This window comes from Ambystoma mexicanum, chromosome 3p, assembly GCF_040938575.1.
Source record: "Ambystoma mexicanum isolate Mex_15411 chromosome 3p, UKY_AmexF1_1, whole genome shotgun sequence".
Lineage (NCBI taxonomy): Eukaryota > Metazoa > Chordata > Amphibia > Caudata > Ambystomatidae > Ambystoma > Ambystoma mexicanum.
In genome coordinates this window covers 911,550,931-911,572,004 of record NC_090925.1, presented here as the reverse complement: position 1 = coordinate 911,572,004, position 21,074 = coordinate 911,550,931, and the positions used below count along the sequence as shown (strand labels likewise).

General features: G+C 45.6%; 1 protein-coding gene across 1 annotated transcript in view; it reads left to right on the top strand.

Annotated features, from left to right (window-relative positions):
• The window catches only part of LOC138581100 (uncharacterized), a 604,063-nt gene extending 587,538 nt beyond the window's left edge, over positions 1-16,525 (top strand). The window contains exons 12-13 of the mRNA XM_069652175.1: positions 15,260-15,326; positions 15,462-16,525. Of these exons, the coding sequence (XP_069508276.1) occupies positions 15,260-15,326; positions 15,462-15,471 (77 nt within the window). The 3' untranslated portion in view covers positions 15,472-16,525. The remainder of the gene's footprint in view (positions 1-15,259; positions 15,327-15,461) is intronic.
• The last annotated feature ends 4,549 nt before the right edge of the window (positions 16,526-21,074 follow it).

Here is a 21,074-nt window from a genome sequence, read left to right as displayed (position 1 = left end):
GGGCAGGGCACGTGCACGACGGCGTCGGTGGATTCCATCAGCCTGGATGCCGTCATGCTGGCAGAGGCAGTTGCGTCAGAGGCAGCAGCGGAGTCAACGTGGGAGGCATCATGGCTCGGGGCAATCTACATCAGAGGGGCAGGCATCGGCCGGAGGGCAGGAGGACCCAGGACGGGAAGTGTCTTCCGTGTGGCAGCGGTTGGGCCAGTAGATAGGTGCAGAGCGGCGGCGGGCGGAAGAGGCGTGGCTCACGATGGTCAGGGCGGAGAACTCCATGCGGAGGGCCCTGAGGCGGGCCGAGTGCCTCGAGGGAATCCGCAGGGAGTTGGAGGAGGACATGTCGGCGTCCCTGCGGACCCTCGTGGCCATGGAACAGGACCGCCTCAGGGACATCGAACTCCCCCTGGCCCGGGACACCACGGAGTGAGCCGCTGGACTAGCCCGCCGCCTTTGTACATAGTTAATTAGTGTTAGGTTTTATTTTTTTTTTTTAATTTGGGGCGCTTGGACTATGCCCCACTTTTTTGTATATAGTTATTAGTTAGGTAGTTTTTATTTTAGGTTTCATTTACATCGTTGGGATCATGGACCCTGGATTTGCTCTTTGTACATAGTTTGACAGTGGATTTGGGGCCTTCATCTTTTATTATTTTTTTCACCATGGAGCAATGGATTTTCACTTTACTTTCCCTTTGGATTTGCTTTGTTGGACAGTGACTTTGGACACAATTTCTTTGCGGTTATTTTGGAGTCCCATTTTCGTTATTTATTATTTTTGTGGACATGCTGCTTTTTGATTTTTGTTGCCATTATTGTTTGTTTATATTTCATTCACTTCATTTACACTGTAATACATTTTTTTTTCTTACTCTTACTTCAATGTGTGGACTTCTCTCATTGGTTTCATGCCTGTCAGATTGTGGGTTTTCACAGTCATGTGTTGCCATTGTGTGGGTCTGACGGACTCGTACTCATGCGCATACTGCTTATTTGTTATTTATCATGTAATGGGTATTTCCATTTTGAATGGATGTGAAGCTTGGTTGGGTGTTTGGACTGGGGTGTCGTGGGGTGGGATTTTGGTGGGCATAGGAGCCTGGGATCTGGATTGTGATGACGTGTTGGCTGGGGGACATGAGTGGGGGCCTGGTGGAGGGTGCCCCTGGATGCTGCGGGCTGGGGGTGGTGGGAGACATGTGTGGGGGCCTGGTGGAGGGTGCCCCTGACCGCTGGGGGGTGGGGGTGCAGGGGGACATGAGTTGGACATGATTGGGGCCTGGTGGAGGGTGCCCCTGACTGCTGGGAGTGGGGGTGGTGGGAGACATGTGTGGGGGCCTGGTGGAGGGTGCCCCTGACTGCTTGGGGGTGGGGGTGGTGGGAGGCATGTGTGGGGGCCTGGTGGAGGGTATCCCTGACTGCTGGGGGTGGGGGTGGTGGGAGACATGAGTTGGACATGAGTGGGGGCCTGGTGGAGGGTGCCCCTGACTGCTGGGGGGTGGGGGTGCAGGGGGACATGAGTTGGACATGAGTGGGGGCCTGGTGGAGGGTGCCCCTGACTGCTGGGGGTGGGGGTGCAGATGGACATGAGTTGGACATGAGTGGGGGCCTGATGTCGGGTGCCCCTGACTGCTGGGGGGTGGGGGTGGTGGGAGACATGAGTTGGACATGAGTGGGGGCCTGGTGGAGGGTGCCCCTGACTGCTGGGGGTGGGGGTGCAGGGGGACATGAGTTGGACATGAGTGGGGGCCTGGTGGAGGGTGCCCCTGACTGCTGGGGGGGTGGGGGTGGTGGGAGACATGAGTTGGACATGAGTGGGGGCCTGGTGGAGGGTGCCCCTGACTGCTGGGGGGTGGGGGTGGTGGGAGACATGAGTTGGACATGAGTGGGGGCCTGGTGGAGGGTGCCCCTGACTGCTGGGGGGTGGGGGTGGTGGGAGACATGTGTGGGGGCCTGGTGGAGGGTGCCCCTGACTGCTGGGGGGTGGGGGTGGTGGGAGACATGTGTGGGGCCTGGTGGAGGGTGCCCCTGACTGCTGGGGGGTGGGGGTGGTGGGAGACATGAGTTGGACATGAGTGAGGGCCTGGTGGAGGGTGCCCCTGACTGCTGGGGGGTGAGGGTGGTGGGAGACATGTGTGGGGGCCTGGTGGAGGGTGCCCCTGACTGCTGGGGGGTGGGGGTGCAGGGGGACATGAGTTGGACATGAGTGGGGGCCTGGTGGAGGGTGCCCCTGACTGCTGGGGGGTGGGGGTGGTGGGAGACATGTGTGGGGGCCTGGTGGAGGGTGCCCCTGACTGCTGGGGGGTGGGGGTGGTGGGAGACATGTGTGGGGGCCTGGTGCAGGTTGCCCCTGACTGCTGGGGGGTGGGGGTGGTGGGAGACATGAGTTGGACATGGATGGGGGCCTGGTGGAGGGTGCCCCTGACTGCTGGGGGTCGGGGTGGTGGGAGACATGTGTGGGGGCCTGGTGGAGGGTGCCCCTGGATGCTGGTGGGTGGGGGTGCAGGGGGACATGAGTGGGGGCCTGGTGGAGGGTGCCCTTGGCTGCTGGGGGGTGGGGGTGCAGGGGGACACGCGTTGGTGATCAGTAGTGCGAGGTGACATGTGGGTTGGCTGGGGGGCATGGCCATGGTGGATGGGCTGCCTGCGGGATATGTGCAGGAGTGCAGGGTAGTCCCCTGTGGTGTGGGCTGCCTGCAAGGGCTGTGGAGGGTGTAGAGGGAACACCTGGGAGGACGCACACGGTCAATTCACGTGTAGTACTACCCGGCACCTCCGAAATACACGTACCCTGCTGAAATCGCGTGTGGGACTTCCCGCGCACCCCAGAATGCACGTACCCTGCAGGATTAGCGTGTGGAACTTCCCGCGCACCCCAGAATCCACGTACCCTGCAGAATTAGCGTGTGGAACTTCCCGCGCACCCCGGAATACACGTACCCTGCAGAATTAGCGTGTGGAACTTCACACGCACCCCGGAATCCATGTACCCTGCAGAATAAGCGTGTGGAACTTCTCGCGCACCCCGGAATACACGTACCCTGCAGAATTAGCGTGTGGAACTTCACACGCACCCCGGAATCCACGTACCCTGCAGAATTAGCGTGTGGAACTTCCCGCGCACCCCGGAATACACGTACCCTGCAGAATTAGCGTGTGGAACTTCACACGCACCCCGGAATCCATGTACCCTGCAGAATTAGCGTGTGGAACTTCTCGCGCACCCCGGAATACACGTACCCTGCAGAATTAGCGTGTGGAACTTCACACGCACCCCGGAATCCACGTACCCTGCAGAATTAGCATGTGGAACTTCCCGCGCACCCCGGAATACACGTACCCAGGCCAATCGCGTGTGGGACTTCCCGCGCACCCCGGAATACACAGACCCAGCCATTTCGCGTGTGGGACTTCCCCTGCACCCCGGAATACACGGACCCAGGCAATTCGCGTGTGGGACTTTCCGCGCAGCACAGAATGCACGCACACACTATTTTTCACACAGCGGGTGTCCGTGTTTGTCGGGTACCCCTTTGCACGTCATTTGTCCTAGAGGGCCACAGTATGTGACATTCATCATGGCTGTATATAGGTGCTTTTTGTTGACGCACATTTTGGCGCACATTTATTTCAGGGGCAGGGACACTACCGCCTGCTTTCTTGTGGCTGACGTGTTTGGGCCTGTGCGCTGGTTGGACCGTACGCTGGTTTGCCCTATTGGATTCCATGAATACGTGTTGTATGCGAGCGTGTGGGCGTTCCGCGCACTTGGCTCCTGTACTTCCCCCGTGACGCCCACATTTTGATGAGTTGTTCCCCATTCCGAGTGTTACGCCCCGTGTTCTGCCTACTTTTGTTGTGTGCGCCGCGCTATGTGCGATTTCGCTGTGGCCGTGGTGCACGCCGTTAGATATCCTGTGTGCCGGCGTGCGCCACGCACTTTTTCAGCGCACATCCGATATTTTTCTCGCGCACGGCCTTCCATGAATCGATGTGCGCTGGTTTCCCTGCGATTTTCGCACTTATACTGCGATTTTCGCACTTTTACTGCGAATCGCACGTTTTGGCACCTCTGCGCGGGAATTTTCGGCGCACATTAATTCCATGAATGTTTTCTCAGTGGGTGGTATATGAGGAGGCTAGTAAGAGGGGTGGGAGAGCAACGTTAGATCAAGATATGCTCAAAGGAGTAGGGGAGACATCAAGGTCCTAGGTGAGAAAAGAAATGCAATTTAGGAAATCAGTGGGTCCTTGTTGCCAAGAAATGCGATTTAAGAAATTACAGGGTTGTACGCGACCAAGGAATGCAATTTAAGAAATAGCAGTGTCTTACGCAAACAAGAAATTAAATTTACAAGCTGCAATTGTTACATGTATGGGTGGAAGTTCATAACAGTCATCGCACATTTAAGAAATTGGACTCACGTCGTAGTTTTGCTATGATGAGAAAATGTATGGAAGATGGCAATAAGGCAAAATGAGTAGCCCCAGATATACCAGGCCCACGAAGGGCAAACTGAACCTATCCGTGTATCATACATTGCATTATATACTGACAATAGGAACATCTATAAAGTCTCAGTTAAGCCATAAATGAAACATTCCATGCTTTTGCAGGGATGCATTCCATAAATGTCCACTCGGAATTGTTGACTTGACAGCCTTCTCTTTTCAAACACAATTGGAAATATACAGAACATTACTCAACCTTTCAGAATGCATAACAGGGTTAATGTGTTCCCTGAAAGCCACAAAAACTCTTGATGCGTTTAAAAATACATTTCTTTCTTCCTATGCATTAAGCAGTAGATAAGAGATAACCTTGTCCTATTGTCGGTTCTTATTTTTAAAGAGGACAAAGGGATCCTTTCTAGATGTAAATGCTTGAACCGGCCACTTTTCTAGTCTTTATAATGTTCTGATTTTTTCAACAGCATCTAAAGAGCCTGTTAAATCCTTGTTATTTTTGATTAAGGAGGTTTCTTTGGTGATTACAAAGCAGGCACGTAATCATGCCCTAGGTCCAGATGCTATCCCAGCAGACCTCTTTCAAAATTGCATTGACTTATGGGCACCGCTGTTGACCATTGTGTTTAATGACTTTTTGGAGACTGGACATCTTCTTGGAAATCTGCCATTATATTTCCAATTTTTAAGAAAGGGGACCCTGCGAGCCTGCTCTCGTATAGACCCATTTCTTTGCGGGACACTGCGTTCAAAATAGCTGGGAGAATGCTATTGGGTCACCTGGATTACTGGAAAGGCTATTCTCTCAGATATACAATATGGTTTTAGACCTGGGATGGGCACTGTTGATAATGCTCTGAATGTGTACCTTTTGATTACTCACTCTGTTTTTTGTAAGGGTGAAACTATGTATCTTGCATTCATGGATCTGAGCACGGCCTTTGATAAAGTGAACAGGGCCAAACTCTGGGCCGGGCTCGGGTCCGTGAATTGTCCGGCGGAGATCGTTGGTGCATTGCAAGCAGTTCATGTGGAAAATCGGGCTTGCGTGCGATGGGGGATGAAGGGGCAGTGCACTGATTCTTCTTAGGTCAATCAGGGGTCCGCCAGGGCTGTGTTTTAGCACCATTCCTGTTTGCTCTATATAATAATGGACTACACTATGTCCTGGTGGACCCTCAGGCTGACTTCCTAAGAATGGGAAGCACGGCCTTTCCTATCTTGGCCTATGCTGATGATACTGTCCTGATTGCTCAGACCCCTATTGCATTAAAAAAGCTGATTTCTGCCTCTGTTAGGTTTATGAATGACCTGGATTGGAGGATGAATACCTCTAAGACAGCCATGATGGGGTGTGCAAGGGGGGGCAAGTCAGTGAAGATGTACCCAATGATTTGTAAAGGGGCAGTCATACCCAGGGTTAAGGAATTTGATTGCCTGGGCTTGTGCTTTTCCACTGTTGTAACCGGTCAAGCTCCCCTTCGTAAACAAAAGCTTAAGATGAGTCAGTATCATTTCACTTTATGGCCATGTTGCAGGGTCAACTTTTGGATTTGATTTTAGTTTAGTTTGTTTAGTTTCTTTATTTGTATCGCGTGCCGAACCCTGGGGTAACTGGGCACCAGAGATTTAGGACGAGTTACAACAGTTAACAAGCATATTTTGAGCAAATACAATACAATACATAGGAATTAAGTGCAGATGACCGGGTTACATAGTGGTCGCAGTAGTAGTAGGTTACAGGCATATTAATCAGACAGTAGCACATTTATTGTTGGCGAGCCAAGATTTCATTTTTGCTCTGAACGTCCAGAAGGAAGGTTCATTTCTGAGATTGAGCGGGATCGTGTTCCATTGTTTGGCTGCTAGGACCGGGAAGCTTGACCCTCCTGCTTTTCTTAAGGCAAATTTAGGGATGTTGAGGCAGTGAGAGTATCTAGACCTGGTAGGTCTGGTTGATGACTGTTTGTTAAATCTGTCTGCTAGGTACTTAGGGGCATCGTTTGAAAGACATTTGTGAGTGATGACCAAGGATCTAAGGGCTATTCTGTCCCGGACTGGGAGCCAGTGTGCATTTTGTCTGTAGGAGGTAATTTGAGCATGGCTTGGGATACTCAATGCTGCTCTGAGCGCATTATTCTTTAGCACCTGGAGTTTATTCAGGTTGTGTTCCGAAGTTTTGAAAGTTTCTGAGGGCCAGACTAAGACCGCAGTTTTGTATGGTGCCCCTCTTTGGGGCTATACAGAAATGGTGGATATACAGACCCAGGAAAATACATTTCTTAAACAATTATTGGGACTTCCTGGGTCTTCTCCTAATTTTGCTGTCCATCCATACAGAACTTGGATTGTTTATTTTTGGAGGATCAGTGGACACTTGCTCCGATTTTTTTATTGGCTACGTTTGTGGTCAAATGTCCATGCAGGCCTAGCTCATTTTATTATTAAATCTTTATTGGTGAAAGAAAACGGGCATAGTATCCCCTGGCTTTCTTTTATAAGTAGGTCTCTCCCACAATCACATGCATCTGCACTTTTTCCCCGAGTATGTTGCTGTCATGTGAACAACAAAAATGGTATAAACATTTGTTTGCTTTGTCTGCAAGTGAGAGGCGCGAGTGTAAGGAGCTGCGTGTTAGGTCTAATAGACAGCACGCAGCCATTAGCAGTGTCAATTCCATTTAGTTTTATATTAGTTTGAGTCATTATAAAACTGAACGTTGGCCAATCACTTGTGCACAATTTAATTGTCTTATATTAAGGAACGACAGTGTAAGTTGGAAAAGGCTTTCCTGATATATCGACTTGTCCTGTGTGCGGAGTTGCTGAGGAAGATCTTTTGCATTTTGTATTGTTTTGCTCGGCTTATAAGTCCGTTAGGAAAACAACTATCCTTCCTGTGCTTAGGCATTTTAATTTCAGACAATGTCGTCCTTCTTTATTTTGTGTCCTTTTAGTTGATTCTCCATACGTTGCATGGGCCCTTTTAAAAATGTGGAAAAGAAAGGCTCTTTTAAGTGCTTTTTGTATCATTATATTTGGTTCTTTGCATATCTTTCCGAGCAAACACGTATAATGGATCGATTTTATATTTGAGTGCATTTTAAGCTTGGCTTTTGTTGTTTATTGATGTTTTATGTGTATAATATGCTAGTTTGATGCCTTTTATCAGAATAAACATATATGATGAATATTATTGGAATGCAAGAGGAATAAAAGTGTATTTTTAAAACAAATAATGCCCTTATTGTTCTATAATGAGTCACATTGTCAGCATTGTTAGTAAGATATAGCAGCATTGAGTGCATTAATTCAAAACAAATGCAATGTTCTATTAAGCAAGATAATTATTTTGAAAATATTTAATTGCAAATTACAGAACAAATGCAGCATGTGCTAAAAAAACATTTGATGTTTATGTAAACATGAAAGAGAAGTCTAGGCTTATATAGATAAAACACCAAACAAGGTTGGACACTTACGTTAGGACACTTTGATAGCCGAAAATGTCATAGATGAAGTACTGATGTCTTTCATCATTTGGTCAAGGCCCATCTTGTTCAAACTCGCCAACCCTGCCTTTGGAATACGGCGTACCCCAAGGTTCGGTTCTTGGCCCTTTCCTATTCTCACTCTACACCGCTCTCCTTGCCCCTGTTATCTCTTCATTCGGTATTTCTCACAATTTCTATGCTGATGACACCCAACTCTTCCTTTCCTTCTCTTCCTTCTCTTCCGATCTCCACCTTAAACTCTCTTTCTGTCTTACTGCCATTAAAAATTGGATATCATCCCGCTTTCTTTCCCTCAATACTGATAAGACTGAAGTCTTATTTTTCCCTTTCAATTCTCTTCCCCATCCCTCTCTTCCACCTTTCATTCACTTTCCCCCCTCTAATCTTCCCATCTCTGCCCACGCTCGCAATCTAGGCATTCACTTTGACTCCTCCCTCTCCTTTTCCCATCATATTTCTCTTACCTCTCACGCCTGTCGCTACCACCTCTTTAATATTCGCAAAGTCCACTCCTCTCTCACTTTCCATGCTACCAAACTTTTAATCTCCTCCCTTATCTTCTCTCGCCTCTTCTACTGATCCTCCTTACTGTTTGGATTACCTGCTTCTCACCTCGCCCCCCCAAATCTATCTACCATTCTGACGTTCGTACCCTCTGTCTCCTTGCCTCCCGAGACTCCATTTCTACTTCGCTTTCCTCCCTTTTCTGGCTTCCCTTTCACTCCCAACTTAAATTTAATTTCCCCTGCTTAGTCTTTAAATCTCTCCATGACCTTGCTCCCCCTTATCTCTCCTCTCTTTCTACACTCCTTCCCGCTCCCTTCGTTCAGCTGACCACTTCCTTCTCACTGTTCCTCCTTTCCTGTTTGCCCCCTCCGGTTTCCGCTCCTTCCTGCTCCCAGCCGCCCTGCACTGGAACTCCTTACCTCTCTCAATGCGCTCTATACCTACCTTCTCCTCCTTCTGCACATCCCTGAAATCTCTCCTTCTCCATTCCCCGCCATGAAACCTTTCCCGCCTCTCATTCCCTCTCCTTCCCTTGAATCTTCCCTATGATCCTCTACCTTCCCCTTCCCTCCACCCCCCCATTCTCGCCCTTATACCCCTTCTGTTTCCCTCCTCCGTCCCTTCCTCACCCTTCCCTCTTCCCTCACAGTTTAATTGCTCTACTTACTGTTTTGTTGGTTTGATTCATAATTGTAAATTGCTTCTACTGTTATAATGTTATATGTATCCAGTTGTTAAAATGTAAAGCGTTTGGATTAAAGAGCTATATAAACACAATAAATACAAATACAAACTTGTCAGTTCGTACATAAGCAGCTGATAATGACAAGATTGGCTTCATTTTAAATGCAAACAAACAAGATATTCAGTTGTACTTTATCACTGATTACAAGAATGACATTATCTGGTGGAATTTCATTGGCTAATAAGAGAACAGGGGTGGGATTAACCCTTTATAAACCAGCTGTTTTAGCAGTCATCATGGAGTTCCTGAAATTTCACCAGCAATTACAACATTGTGGCCCACAAAGAATCCAGGCCTGGAGGACACTGCTGACCCACAAGATCTTGACCTACAAAGAAAAGCAAAAACTTTGATGACTAGGCCAAAACTGTAATTCTAGTCTTAGGGCCTTAAACTTGACACTTTACCAGTTCATCCAAATCAAGTTTTTAATGCTTGCTTCAATAAATTGGAGGCAGAGTAAATTACAAAGATGAACTTCTTTAGAAACAAGCAGCAAACAGCGTTCAGGTGCCCCCACTTTAAACAGAAAACTGCTAATGGGCATTTTTTTCCAAATTCACATTGTTTTACTGTTTCAATATTTTGGGGGCTGAAATAATCAATGTTTACCTATCTTTCCCCAACATATATTTTTGATCCATGGCTGAATATCGGTTTTAGATTGTTCTTTGTTAATTGCCCATATACGACATGGATTGTTTGACGGCTATGTTTACCCTTTCCACCTAATGGGTTATACAGAGGTTGGTCACTATAACCTTACTTGTCCCCTGGCATTGCAATCCACAGCAGCACACTTGTGAGTATGATTTAAGGTTTTATTGGGCCACAGTGGTTACACACACATTGTTGATTGGTAGTAGACATTGAATATTAGAGTAGGATTCTGGGTATCTGCTCACCTACTTTATTGCTAATTTTAGGAACTGTATATTGTTTGATTATTCCATTTTTAATGCTCATAAAAGTGAATACATATACATAAATGCTAAACAAGAGAGTGAAAGCGTTATTAATGTATTTCCATTTATAAGAATAAAAGACTATTTTTCAAGTGCAGACTCTTGTTGGGTTAGTGACAAAACTGAGTAGGGAAGATTTCAATAGCATCTGTTGTTTATCATGTACACAAAATTAAGCGTTGATGCATAGATAGACCCATTAGCTAGACCCACAACAATATTGCTGTCCTATGGTAAGACTGTCGGGTGCTCTGGGGTAATACCTTCTCTTGCACTAAAGCACAGAGACCTAACTTTCTCCAAAGCCTTGCTTGAGGTACATCACTATTCCCTGCTGCAAAATATGCCACAGCACCAGGTTGGAATTTAGACTGCATATGTGGTAGAGGTTAGGCTCTGGAATACAGTGTATGATATAAATCATGACACTTACCTTTATATCCCTTTTCTGTGGGCGACGAGCAGTGGGGCAATTCTGTACAAGGATTTACTGGATGGCATATGGGCTGAAAGGGCCAACGGAAAAGCTGGCTTTTTACGAAATGGCTTCTAAATGTACAAGGGCCAGGCGAAATGGTGGTCCAAATGCAGAGATATTTTCAGTTGAGCCAAAGTTACACCAGATAATGGACAGATAATGTTGGTGATGACTGCAGATTTGTTGCTTTTGGGATGCACTGAAAAGCTCACTGCTTCACAGGGAAATGCTGGTAAAACCTGATATGCCGACTTGTAAATACTTGAGCAGGAAGAGCAAATTAGGGAGATGAATACTTCCAAGATGGCTGCTGAAGTCAAAAAGGCTGGGCAAAATGGTGGTCCAAATTCAGGCATCTTCTTCGGCTGAGCTCCCACTACATATGGGAATGGACAGGTGTTATTGGTGCTGAATGCGGGCTTTTGGCTTCTGGAATGCACTGACCCTGATAAAGAAAAGCCAATTTTAGTCTATTAAATGTGTTCTCAGCACTGAGGTAAAGCAGGGCAGACTCTGTGATTAGGTCAGCAAGCCAAATTGTTTAGCAAGTATAATATCTGGTTGATTTGCAGGGATGCACGTCAGAAAACCGTAAACGAAAAGATAGAATTACAAAATTGTGGACACCACTAGTCCGCATATTGTAATTCCAACTTTTTTTTTGTGGTCCCCAGCAACACATGTATTGTATGCGGGGGACACCCCCGGAACCCTTGCAGACCATAATACCAAACTACGGGAGCGGGGGACACCCCTGCTTCCCTCGTTCAGTATTTTGGTAGTAGGTATTTGATTTAAGACCGAATGCACACTATTTGTGCATTCGGTCTTATATATACGATATTTTCATCCAATCCCTATGTGCAGCAAATCTATTTGCTGAGTTCTTGCTGAGCAACTTAGTTTCTGCATTTAGAAGTGTGATTGGTCTGTTTAACGTACAGAAGAGGGGACCCTTTCCAGGATTAGGGAGCAATGAAGTTGGGGATTCTCCTGTTGAATAAGCAATAGCAGGTGTCCTCCCAAAAGCATTGAATAGAGTGGTTGAATGGGTGCACAAAGTGGGAGAAAACTGCTTGTAGAATTCTGCTGTAAAACTCCAAGGGCCGACACAGCTTTATTTCTTTTAAGCAATTAAATCGCTTTCTGGATCACTTCTATGTGTACGGCGTACTCTAGTTGGTCTTTAATATGATCTTTGATTCTGGGAAAAGGAATATTTTCTAGGTATTGTAAGGGTGCAGAAAAAGGAGACTGACACACAGGTGGCATGATGATGCTATAGATTTTTATTAGTAAAATAATAAAGAGAAAACATAACTTTCCCTAACTCTAAGAGGGGTCTCCCTGCCTCAACTAAAACACCAAGGGTTCTGTCAGAATGTCAGTGTCAGTATCTATAGTCCAGCGTCCTGTGTCAAAACCCCTACATCTGTCCCTTACACTTAAAACTACACTATAGATAAAGTAGACCTTCTTGGTCCGGAAGAATGACTCTCTTCTTCTGGACTGGGAACATAAGTTTGTTACCAGGTGTTGGCGTCTTCTGAGGGGAATGGCTCCCTTCCCCGGGTACAATTGTCCTCCAACACAAAAGGCAAAAGTTCAAGCACTTCTCCTTGGCAAATGCACTCTCTGTCTTTGAACAGTCTGTATCAGAAAGTCTTTACAACTTTGGAGAATGACTCCCTTCTCCAGGTATATTGATTTAAGAGTTCAACACAACCAGGGGGAATGACTCCCGTCACCTGGTCTTGGTTACCAGAAGAATGACTCCTTTATCCTGGTATCTTGGCCTCTGAGTTTGATATAACCAGGACAAATTACGTCCTTCTTCTGGTCTCTTTCCACTTGGTTTCACAGTTCAACAACACCAGGGGGGATGACTCATTTTCCCTGGCCTCTTTTCACTTTGGTAACACAGTTCAACAATTCCAGGGAGAATGACTCCCTTCTCCTGGCCTCTATTTCACTTATGTAGCACAGTTAAACACCACCAGGGGGGAATGACTCACATCCCCTGGCTTTTCTCTCACTTTGTGATCCCAGACCAAGGCTTCCTCGTCTTTGAACTTAAGCAGAGTTGGTTCCCTCTCCTGTCAAGTACTGGTGCGAGGAAGATGGCTTATGCGTCTCTTTCCTTGTGGTTGGGGGTCCCAGACCCATGTTTCTCTACTATTGTAATCTGGCAGACCTGGTTCACTCTCTTGCCAGGTACTGCCACAAAGAAGATGACGTGTAGCTCTCTTCTTTTGTGGGTGTGGGTTCCAGACCCGTATTTTGATATTTCTCTGTTTGGTGTTCTCAATAGCTTCTTTGCCTCCAGGGTTTCCCTTCTTGCCACTGTAGAGCGGGTGCTGGGTCTTTATCTGTTCCTTACTCCCCATGACCCTATTATGGCCTCACCAACCGTCCTGTAACCCTAGTACCTTTAGGGTTTCTGCCGGTGTGCTCCGGTTGGTCTCAGGCTCGGATTCTCCTGTTCTCTGGCTTCCCGGGCCTTTTCTCTCTCTCCGGCATAATGTGGTGGCTTTGTAGTCTTGGAGCTCTCACCGTCTGCGTGTCTCTGCTTGACCGTTCAGGCTGACTTCCCCACGGGTCAGGGCTTCTGCTTTTTCTGCTTTCAGTTTGGTCTCTCCATGTCGGAACTATCAGTTACGTCTCTGCCTTCTCACCAGCGTCCCGGTCCCTCGACTCTTCTGTCTTCCATGTTGGGCCGTCTCCATGCTCGTGGCTCCCCCTGGGATGGCTTGACCTATTTTTCAGTCCTTCTTTCCTTTTTATGATGTGTGGGTAAAAACAACTAGAATGTTTATTCCAGTCCTCAGCTTGGCTCTTTATTGTTCCGCACCTCCTCGTCCCAGCACTTGTCAAGGAAGTCGTCCTCAGGCAATCCCTACGCTTCCTCGTCTCAGTGGATTTTAAACTTGTCATCTTACAGACATACATAGAAGTATGGGATGTGGAGGTGAGGTTCATGGGATCGTAAGATGTATAGGGTGTGGGTGGATGGTTGGTGTACCACATTTTTCCGAGATGGTCTCTCTTGTCCTCAGAGGGGAAGTCCCTTCCCATAAGATCTTCCCACTGAGTACCACTCCCAGGGGGACTATCGGGTAGCAGCCTCACCTCCCTGGCCTCTTGAGAATGGGCTCCCCCTCGGGGAGAAGTGACGACATCTTGGGATTCGTCACACTATCTATCCATATCTTCGTTGGGCAGGCTTTCAGAAGGCATTCCTTTTCATAGAATCTAAATACTTCCAGATTCCTTAGAAATGTGTTACCTATCTCCAGAAAAAACCTCATGGCAATATCCATAATGTCTGCTGGACCACACTTTGTGTGCCAACAGGTGGTCAGGTCTATTGCCCTTATAATAATATTTGTGTATTTCTCTGAGACAAAAGTATTCTGCTTCAGGTCTATTGCCTTTATAATAATAGTTTTGTTTTACTCTGAGACACATGCATTCTGCTTCATTAGAAAGTACAACATTTAGCTGCTCCCTAACCATAGTTAGCTGTCTATGCATTCTCCAAGATCTAGTTTCTTTCTGTTTTTCCCCAGCTGAGAAAGCTTCAATAGTTGACCTGCTGTCAGTGCTGGGTTTTTTTTAAGTTGCTGCTAAAATGTTCTCTCTCAAAGCCGCCTTATATGTATCCCATCTATTTCCAGGATTAGCATCTTCATAATTACCATACAAATCCCTGCTTGAGCCATGATATTGGCTGTATCAGCAGAAGCCTTACATTAGGAGTTATTGACCCCACTTCTCTTCAAGGAAAGCAAAAGGGTCCCCAGAAGCATTGGTAAGGTATCTGATAGGGTAGCATTTGAATGTTTTAGCTGCTGGGGTCTGAGTTGAATATTGTGCTTGCAGGTTTATAATCAATTTGACTATGGCTGTAATGAACATGAGAACAAAAAGTCCCCCCGCCTAATATATATCCAACATATGTCCGCTAAATGTCCAACAAGCCTATACCTTTGAGTACCTGTTCTAGTTTTGAGGAGGCCAGATTTGTTTTGTTCCTTTTAGTCTGATTTCTGTCCAAATTGGGATCCATTCCCAGTTAGTTTTAATGTGACTGTAGACGTTTAACTTTAATTCTCAAATAAGTACAGCTTGCTTAATTCTTAAAGTTGCTTAATTCTTAATCTTGCTTATTAGTAGACATTTGAAAGAAATTAATATTTTGGTGTATGATTTAAGTAAGCTGAACTTATTTGTGGTGGAGGATAATTATTCTGAAATTCAGGTTAGTTTCCCCAGTGGCCTGATGAGCTCAAGAAAGCATTGCAGATCAACTGCCAACATAACAATAGCGTATTTGTACTGAATACTGCATGGGTCTTTACTTTTTGCATTGTTATGCTCTTGGCTTTAGATGGCTGGTTCCTGGGTTGTACTCCCTGTAAGGTTTAGAGCATTACCTGCTTCTGAGACCTTTCCAATACATTTCTCGTGCTTGTTTTCTTTTACCCCTACCCCTATGTTTAGCATTTAGCTTTGTTTGAAGGATTGACTTTTAGAGGCTGTTGCTGCATGAAGGATATTTGTAAACCGTGTACATTTCTTTCAGATGACACAAGTGAGAGTGAAGATGATGATAATCCTGATTACGAGAATGTTGAGAAAAAAATCCCTAGGTAAATATCACATCTGGTTGGACAATAAAGAAACACAATACTCAAGTGTTTGATGTTACTGCTGATTTGGTGTTGTTAGTCAAATTTAAATTGTATATTAAGGAGGATCATCTAAAGCCCCCTACTCTATTTTAGGTTGCGATGATGATGTCAGAAAGCGGATGTCTGAAGAGAACAAGAAGAAAAATCTCAGCAGGGCTATTCTTAGACTTTGCATTGAGCTCAAAGACCTTCCCTGCATCCAACAGGAGCATGTTTAAGAGAACTTTACTTTTTAGCGGGAAAGATGCATGTTTTCGAGGCAGCATTTTCAGTACTGAATAAAAACGTTACGTGAAGACCTTCCAGTCATGGGGGAAGCAGTTCCCAAACATCTTCTAGTTTAGCTTGAGGGACAGCGATTACATAAAGCTCTTGAGAAGCCAATTACAAAGCACTCTCGATGGCCTTTCAATGAGTTCTCGAACTGCCCATTCATGCTGACCTTCAACTAAGGATAGGAGATGCCTGCTGTCAAGGGTCTTCTAGTAGGTTTTGGAGCTACCTATCCTCAATGATGTTCCTGAAAGTACTGGATATGCCTTTTATTGAGGACCTTTCAGTAAGGTTTCAACTTGCCCATTTTCTACAGCCTTTGAGTTAATCCTGGTCATGTCCATCCCAGTAAGTTTGGAAGAAACCCATTATCATTCACCTTTGAAGAAGCGATGAAGGAGGCCATTTTAGGCTGCATCCCCTAAATTCTTTGGATTTTTATTCTTGAGAACCTTCCAGCAAGCTTTTGAAAAGACACTTCATTTTAGCACCCCATTAGTCAATGAAGGACGTCATTCCTGAAGTCCTTTGTGAAGAACTCGTCCTTTGTGAAACACTTCCAATGCTTTCTGTGTAAACTGTTAATAATATTCCAAAGAACCTTTTGGTGCTTCTTTAACATCCTGCTGATAAACTTCTTCAACATTCCATATCTTTCCCATACTCCTTTGGGACATCTGTTTTCTGCAACATTTATTTCTGGTGCTATTCTAGTACGCTTTTAAATATTGTTTTCAAACTATCCTGAGATTGAGACCCATTGTGTTAGAAGACCGAACTCTGGGGCAAACAAGCACACACCTGCATTTGTAGGACTCTGAAGATGTGTCCACTTGAAATCAAATGAATCACTAATAAAGGACAGGCGTGCTTTGCTGCCAGAACTTTTTCTTTAATGTGTTCTTTATTGAAAAACTCTAAAAATGGGATACTTGAAATATGTAGGCAATGCACTAATTGTTCATGAAAAGCTTTCTACTGAACCAATAGCTATAGCACCATAGACTTTGTGGGTTATCCCTGTGAAGGCATCATGAAGCAAGACACAGACAATAGATTAAAAGTTCAAAGAGAATCATTTTATTAAGTTAAATGTCAGGATGGTTGAAGGCCTAAATTGCCCTATACAAAGGTGGGATTTCCCTTCCCAAAGAAACTAAGGAACGTCTGTGTCAGAAAGTTCAACTTAAAGGTCTGTCTGTATCCAAAACCTATCCTTGTCCTCACAACTAAAGCTAAACAATGTGTATAGGGATGTCAACAATAAAATAAATAGTGTTCCAAAGAAAGTTCAGAGCGTCTTCCACCTCCTGGCTCACTATTCAGCTCCCCTTCCCCATGTTCAAGATAGTTGCACAAATATCTCGGGATTCCCTTTCCCAGGGTCAAGACAGTTCCACAAATCTTCAGGGTTCCTTTCCCCAAGTTCAGGACAGTTTCACAAAACCTTGGGGCTCCCTTCTCCAAGTTCAAGACAGTCAACTTGTACTGGTTCTCAAGCTTTCAATGTACAAAACCAGCTCCAAATCATTGTTACACTCCTTCTGATTTCTTAATAGTTCAATCAGATTGCTTTCTCTTGTTTCACTTCAGCAACCTATTTAGCTTTCACAATTGGGGGGTTTCCCGGTCTAGGCGCAGTTGTCAGGCCACACATTACAAGTTGCGCCACCAGGAACCATTGGCTTTATAGCCCACACAGGTTCTTCTGTATCTGTACCTGTGTGATGGTTCACATGCACTCCTCTTCTCCTTGTATGCCTCGGCTGCCTCCTCACACACAGGATTCCCTGCTGATCTCTCTGCTGCTGGACTCCTCCCTTGTTATACACCAGCAACCACTTGACAGGTTGCAGGTGTGAGTCCCAAACTGTAATTGCCTGGCTGCAATTAGTGTAACACTTGACACATGCCTGACCTTTAAAGCACTCTGCAGGCCTCTTCCTCATCTCAATACTAAAGTGGTGAAATGTCTTACTAGTGTTCACTACTCCTAATCGCCTCTTCCTCATCCCAGTATTAAAGTGAGTTGGATGAGGGGAAATAAGGGGAGAGGTTTGGCAATGGCCCCTAAAGGACCGGGCAGGAGGAGATTCCTTCTCATAAGGGAAATGGGGATACCCTGTCTCGCCTGAAGACCTCCCCTTCTTCACCGTCCTTCTAAGGTTCTCATTTTTTGAAGGTTTTATGATGTTTTTCTGGGCAGAGGGAAAAGGAATGCAATATCTCAAAAATGTAGGTGGGAGCAAGGGGTTCATCATGGAATGGAAATAGGGGATACCGTGTCTCACCCAAGGACATCCCCCTGCCATTCCCCAAGTCTTCTCTACCCAGGTGATCCTCCTTCACGTCTCCAGACCTACAGTTGGGATCCAAGAGCGATGGCCCTTCCCTGGCCTCCTGAGTAGAGGATGATGCGCAGAAAGAAGTGAGGACACCCTCAGGTTTCTCACAGCTCCCATTCAGAACAGAGACCCTACTTCTTCGTTTATACATAGGGAAACACAATGGATTGTAGACTCTGTAAATGTGGACACTCAGATTTATGGGTTTGCTGAAGTGTTTTCCTATCATCCTCCCAACTGGCAAGGCTCTGAGGTTGGTTTTTGTCTCTATGCTCAGCGCCCAGAAATCCACTGGAGAAATAAGGTAGATTTACTTTAGTAAGAGATAACAGTGTGATGCACAAACTGCTTGAGCAAAACACTGCATAGCATGAACTGCTGCTTAAAGAGGTTTTTGAGGGAGAGAGCTTGCCTCACAACCTCAGCCCACTTCACTTAAAACCATATAGAAGTTATACAGTCAGACTTCATAGGCTGCTACACATTAATTAGAAGTGAATGGCCTGTCTTAATATCAGCAGATTCCGTGACATGCCAATGTCTCTGAAAAGCAAGGGGTCTGAGGCACATCCTGTTTACTGGCATGGCCCCTTGTTTGTTAACTAACATATGCTAAGAATTGTGAAGGCTTTGAAAGAATGTTGACCCTTTTACTCACCCAGCTCGGTCAAATGCCACTGTCTTTGGATTCATACATCTCTGATCCCATGAGTGATCATCTTGAATCTGTGACACATGTCGACCACCATTAATTCAGTGACACTAAAAACAATCATGGATTAAATCAAAGGATCTGGAGTCTTGAGTAGGTAACCCCCACAGTTGACTCTGTGTGCAAATATGACTGTGACTGGCACGTGGTGATAACGGAGCACTGTCCAGAGTCAACAGGAAGATCAGAGTTTATAAGGGCATTTGTGGTTCACTAAATAGTTGTAAGAATCTCATTATACACCTCCTGTGACTGAAGTGTTCTTGACCTGTGTTGTGTGCTTGTTTTAGATCGTTATACACCCCGCTGACCCTTGAGAACAGTCTGTTTGTGTTGGGTCTATATCACAGAACTGCATATTTTCTGAAACCTCTAGAGCTTATGGTCTGTTATATGTTGGTGTCAGATCTTCACACACCTCAAGTAACTGGCAAAGCTTGTTTGTACCATATTGTCACAAACCTGCTCTGTGGAGCTGTTGTTCTGTGATATGTGTTTCTCACAGTTTCACCCACATTCTGAGTGCCGTGTGTAGCAGAGAGAAAGAGCGAGAGTGTGTGTGGGGGTTGTTTGTGTCAGACCAACACAACCATGTGTGCTATGAAGAGTTACAGATCTGTGTTGTATAATATATTAAACCACCTTATTATGTTATCTCTAGAGTAGTTCTTATGTGTGTGTGTAAGCTTGCCATGTGATCTGCATAGTTGTTCTCGTGTACGTGTGCCAGATCTTCACGCTTCTCCTGTGACCCATATAGCTGTCGCCTACCTCGTCTATTTGTTTCAGATTTGTAAAGGTTTGTCAGGTGGGCCATTTATGGGGTGCGTGGTTTGGGTGTTGCAGAGAGGACTTTAATTATCTAATTATTAAGATAAGAACTGACCTAAATGTGACTCTGAAACATAATTGACAAGAGTGCTAGAGGATATTGATCAGGACTTTATGAGATTGTTGATGCTTAATTTTACTGTGTAGTGTACGGTGCATGTGCTTCCAAAGTCCCGGAGTAAGAGTGGTTTTCCTTATTTTGCATGCTACCATCAAGCATGTGTCTTGGGTCAGCTGTAGATTGTCTGAGTAGGGGCAATGTGTATACATGGAAGGAAATAGAGTCTGGAGCGTTGGGATACTGGGATTTAACAAATGTTTTGCTAATAGAGGGGTGACTTACAGAACAGAACAGAAGAGACATGTATATCACAAAAGCAATGGCTACTTGGCTTGATGCATTAAAATTATAAGGACAAGCAGGTCATTGCTGGAAAGCGTTAACTGAATGGAAAAAATACATTCTTAAAATAGGGGAAGGAGGTTTTGCTACACTTGGGTTAGAGAGGCTGTGTTTTCAGGCTAAGCTTTGAGTTCCTGCTGTTTAACTATGAACTGCCATTGACTAAAGATGACAGATATCAAGTTTTGAAGGAGTTTCGCTTATGAGTGCTGGATGATGGCGGGGCATGAAATTAGGATTGTCTTAACTGCTAGTGATTTTGAAGGTAGAAAGAGGGAGAATTATCAATTGTATATAATTTGTTTGTGGGATTGAAAGCGCAGGAGATTTACAAAGCATACTTTCAGAGGTGGGCCACAGTCATGGACCTAGTGGTAGGGGAAGAAATGGCTAAACCTTTTCCTGGAGTGAACTTTACATCCACATTTGAATTTCCATTGCTTTACATTCAACAGAGGACCCAATTTGACAAGTTCTGGGCCCCGGTGAAGAAGAGGAGCAGTGGATTCATTTACAGTGATGAATGGTGATCTTGTGGTGGGGACAGAGGACCTATGAAACACTTATTTTTGGAATGAAGTAGGGAGTCGCAGTTATGGCTGGAAGTGTCAAGTACTAAACACAACTAGGATTAATGTCCCAATTTACCTTCTGCTCTACCTTTCAGTGTTATGCGGATGACATGCAGCTCTCCTTCACGCTCCCTACAGCCTCCTCTCTGCTCTAGCACATTCCAGACTGTCTATCTGCAATTCAATAAAGGTCCGCCTCCAACGATCTCTGCCTTAATGCCAGTATGACAGAGATCCTTCCCATCGGGACCACTGCCCCCGCTTTCAGTCTCTCACTCTGGCCCCCCTCAATGGGGCCTCTTCCTTCACCTTCCTGCGAGGCAAAAAACCTTGGTGTCATCTTCAACTGCACTCTCTCCTTCTCTCTGCAGATCACATACCTTCCTACGAAGGCCCACTACCAGCTGCACCTCCTCAGAGGTACTGTTCCTTTTTTAATTTTCCCCCAGAAGATCATTGTCTCCAGAGCCCTAGTTCTCTCTAGGCTGGACTACTGTAACAGCTTCTTTCTCAAGCTGCCCTCTTCTACTTTCCGCCCTCTGCAACTAATCCAGAACAGGACAGCAACAC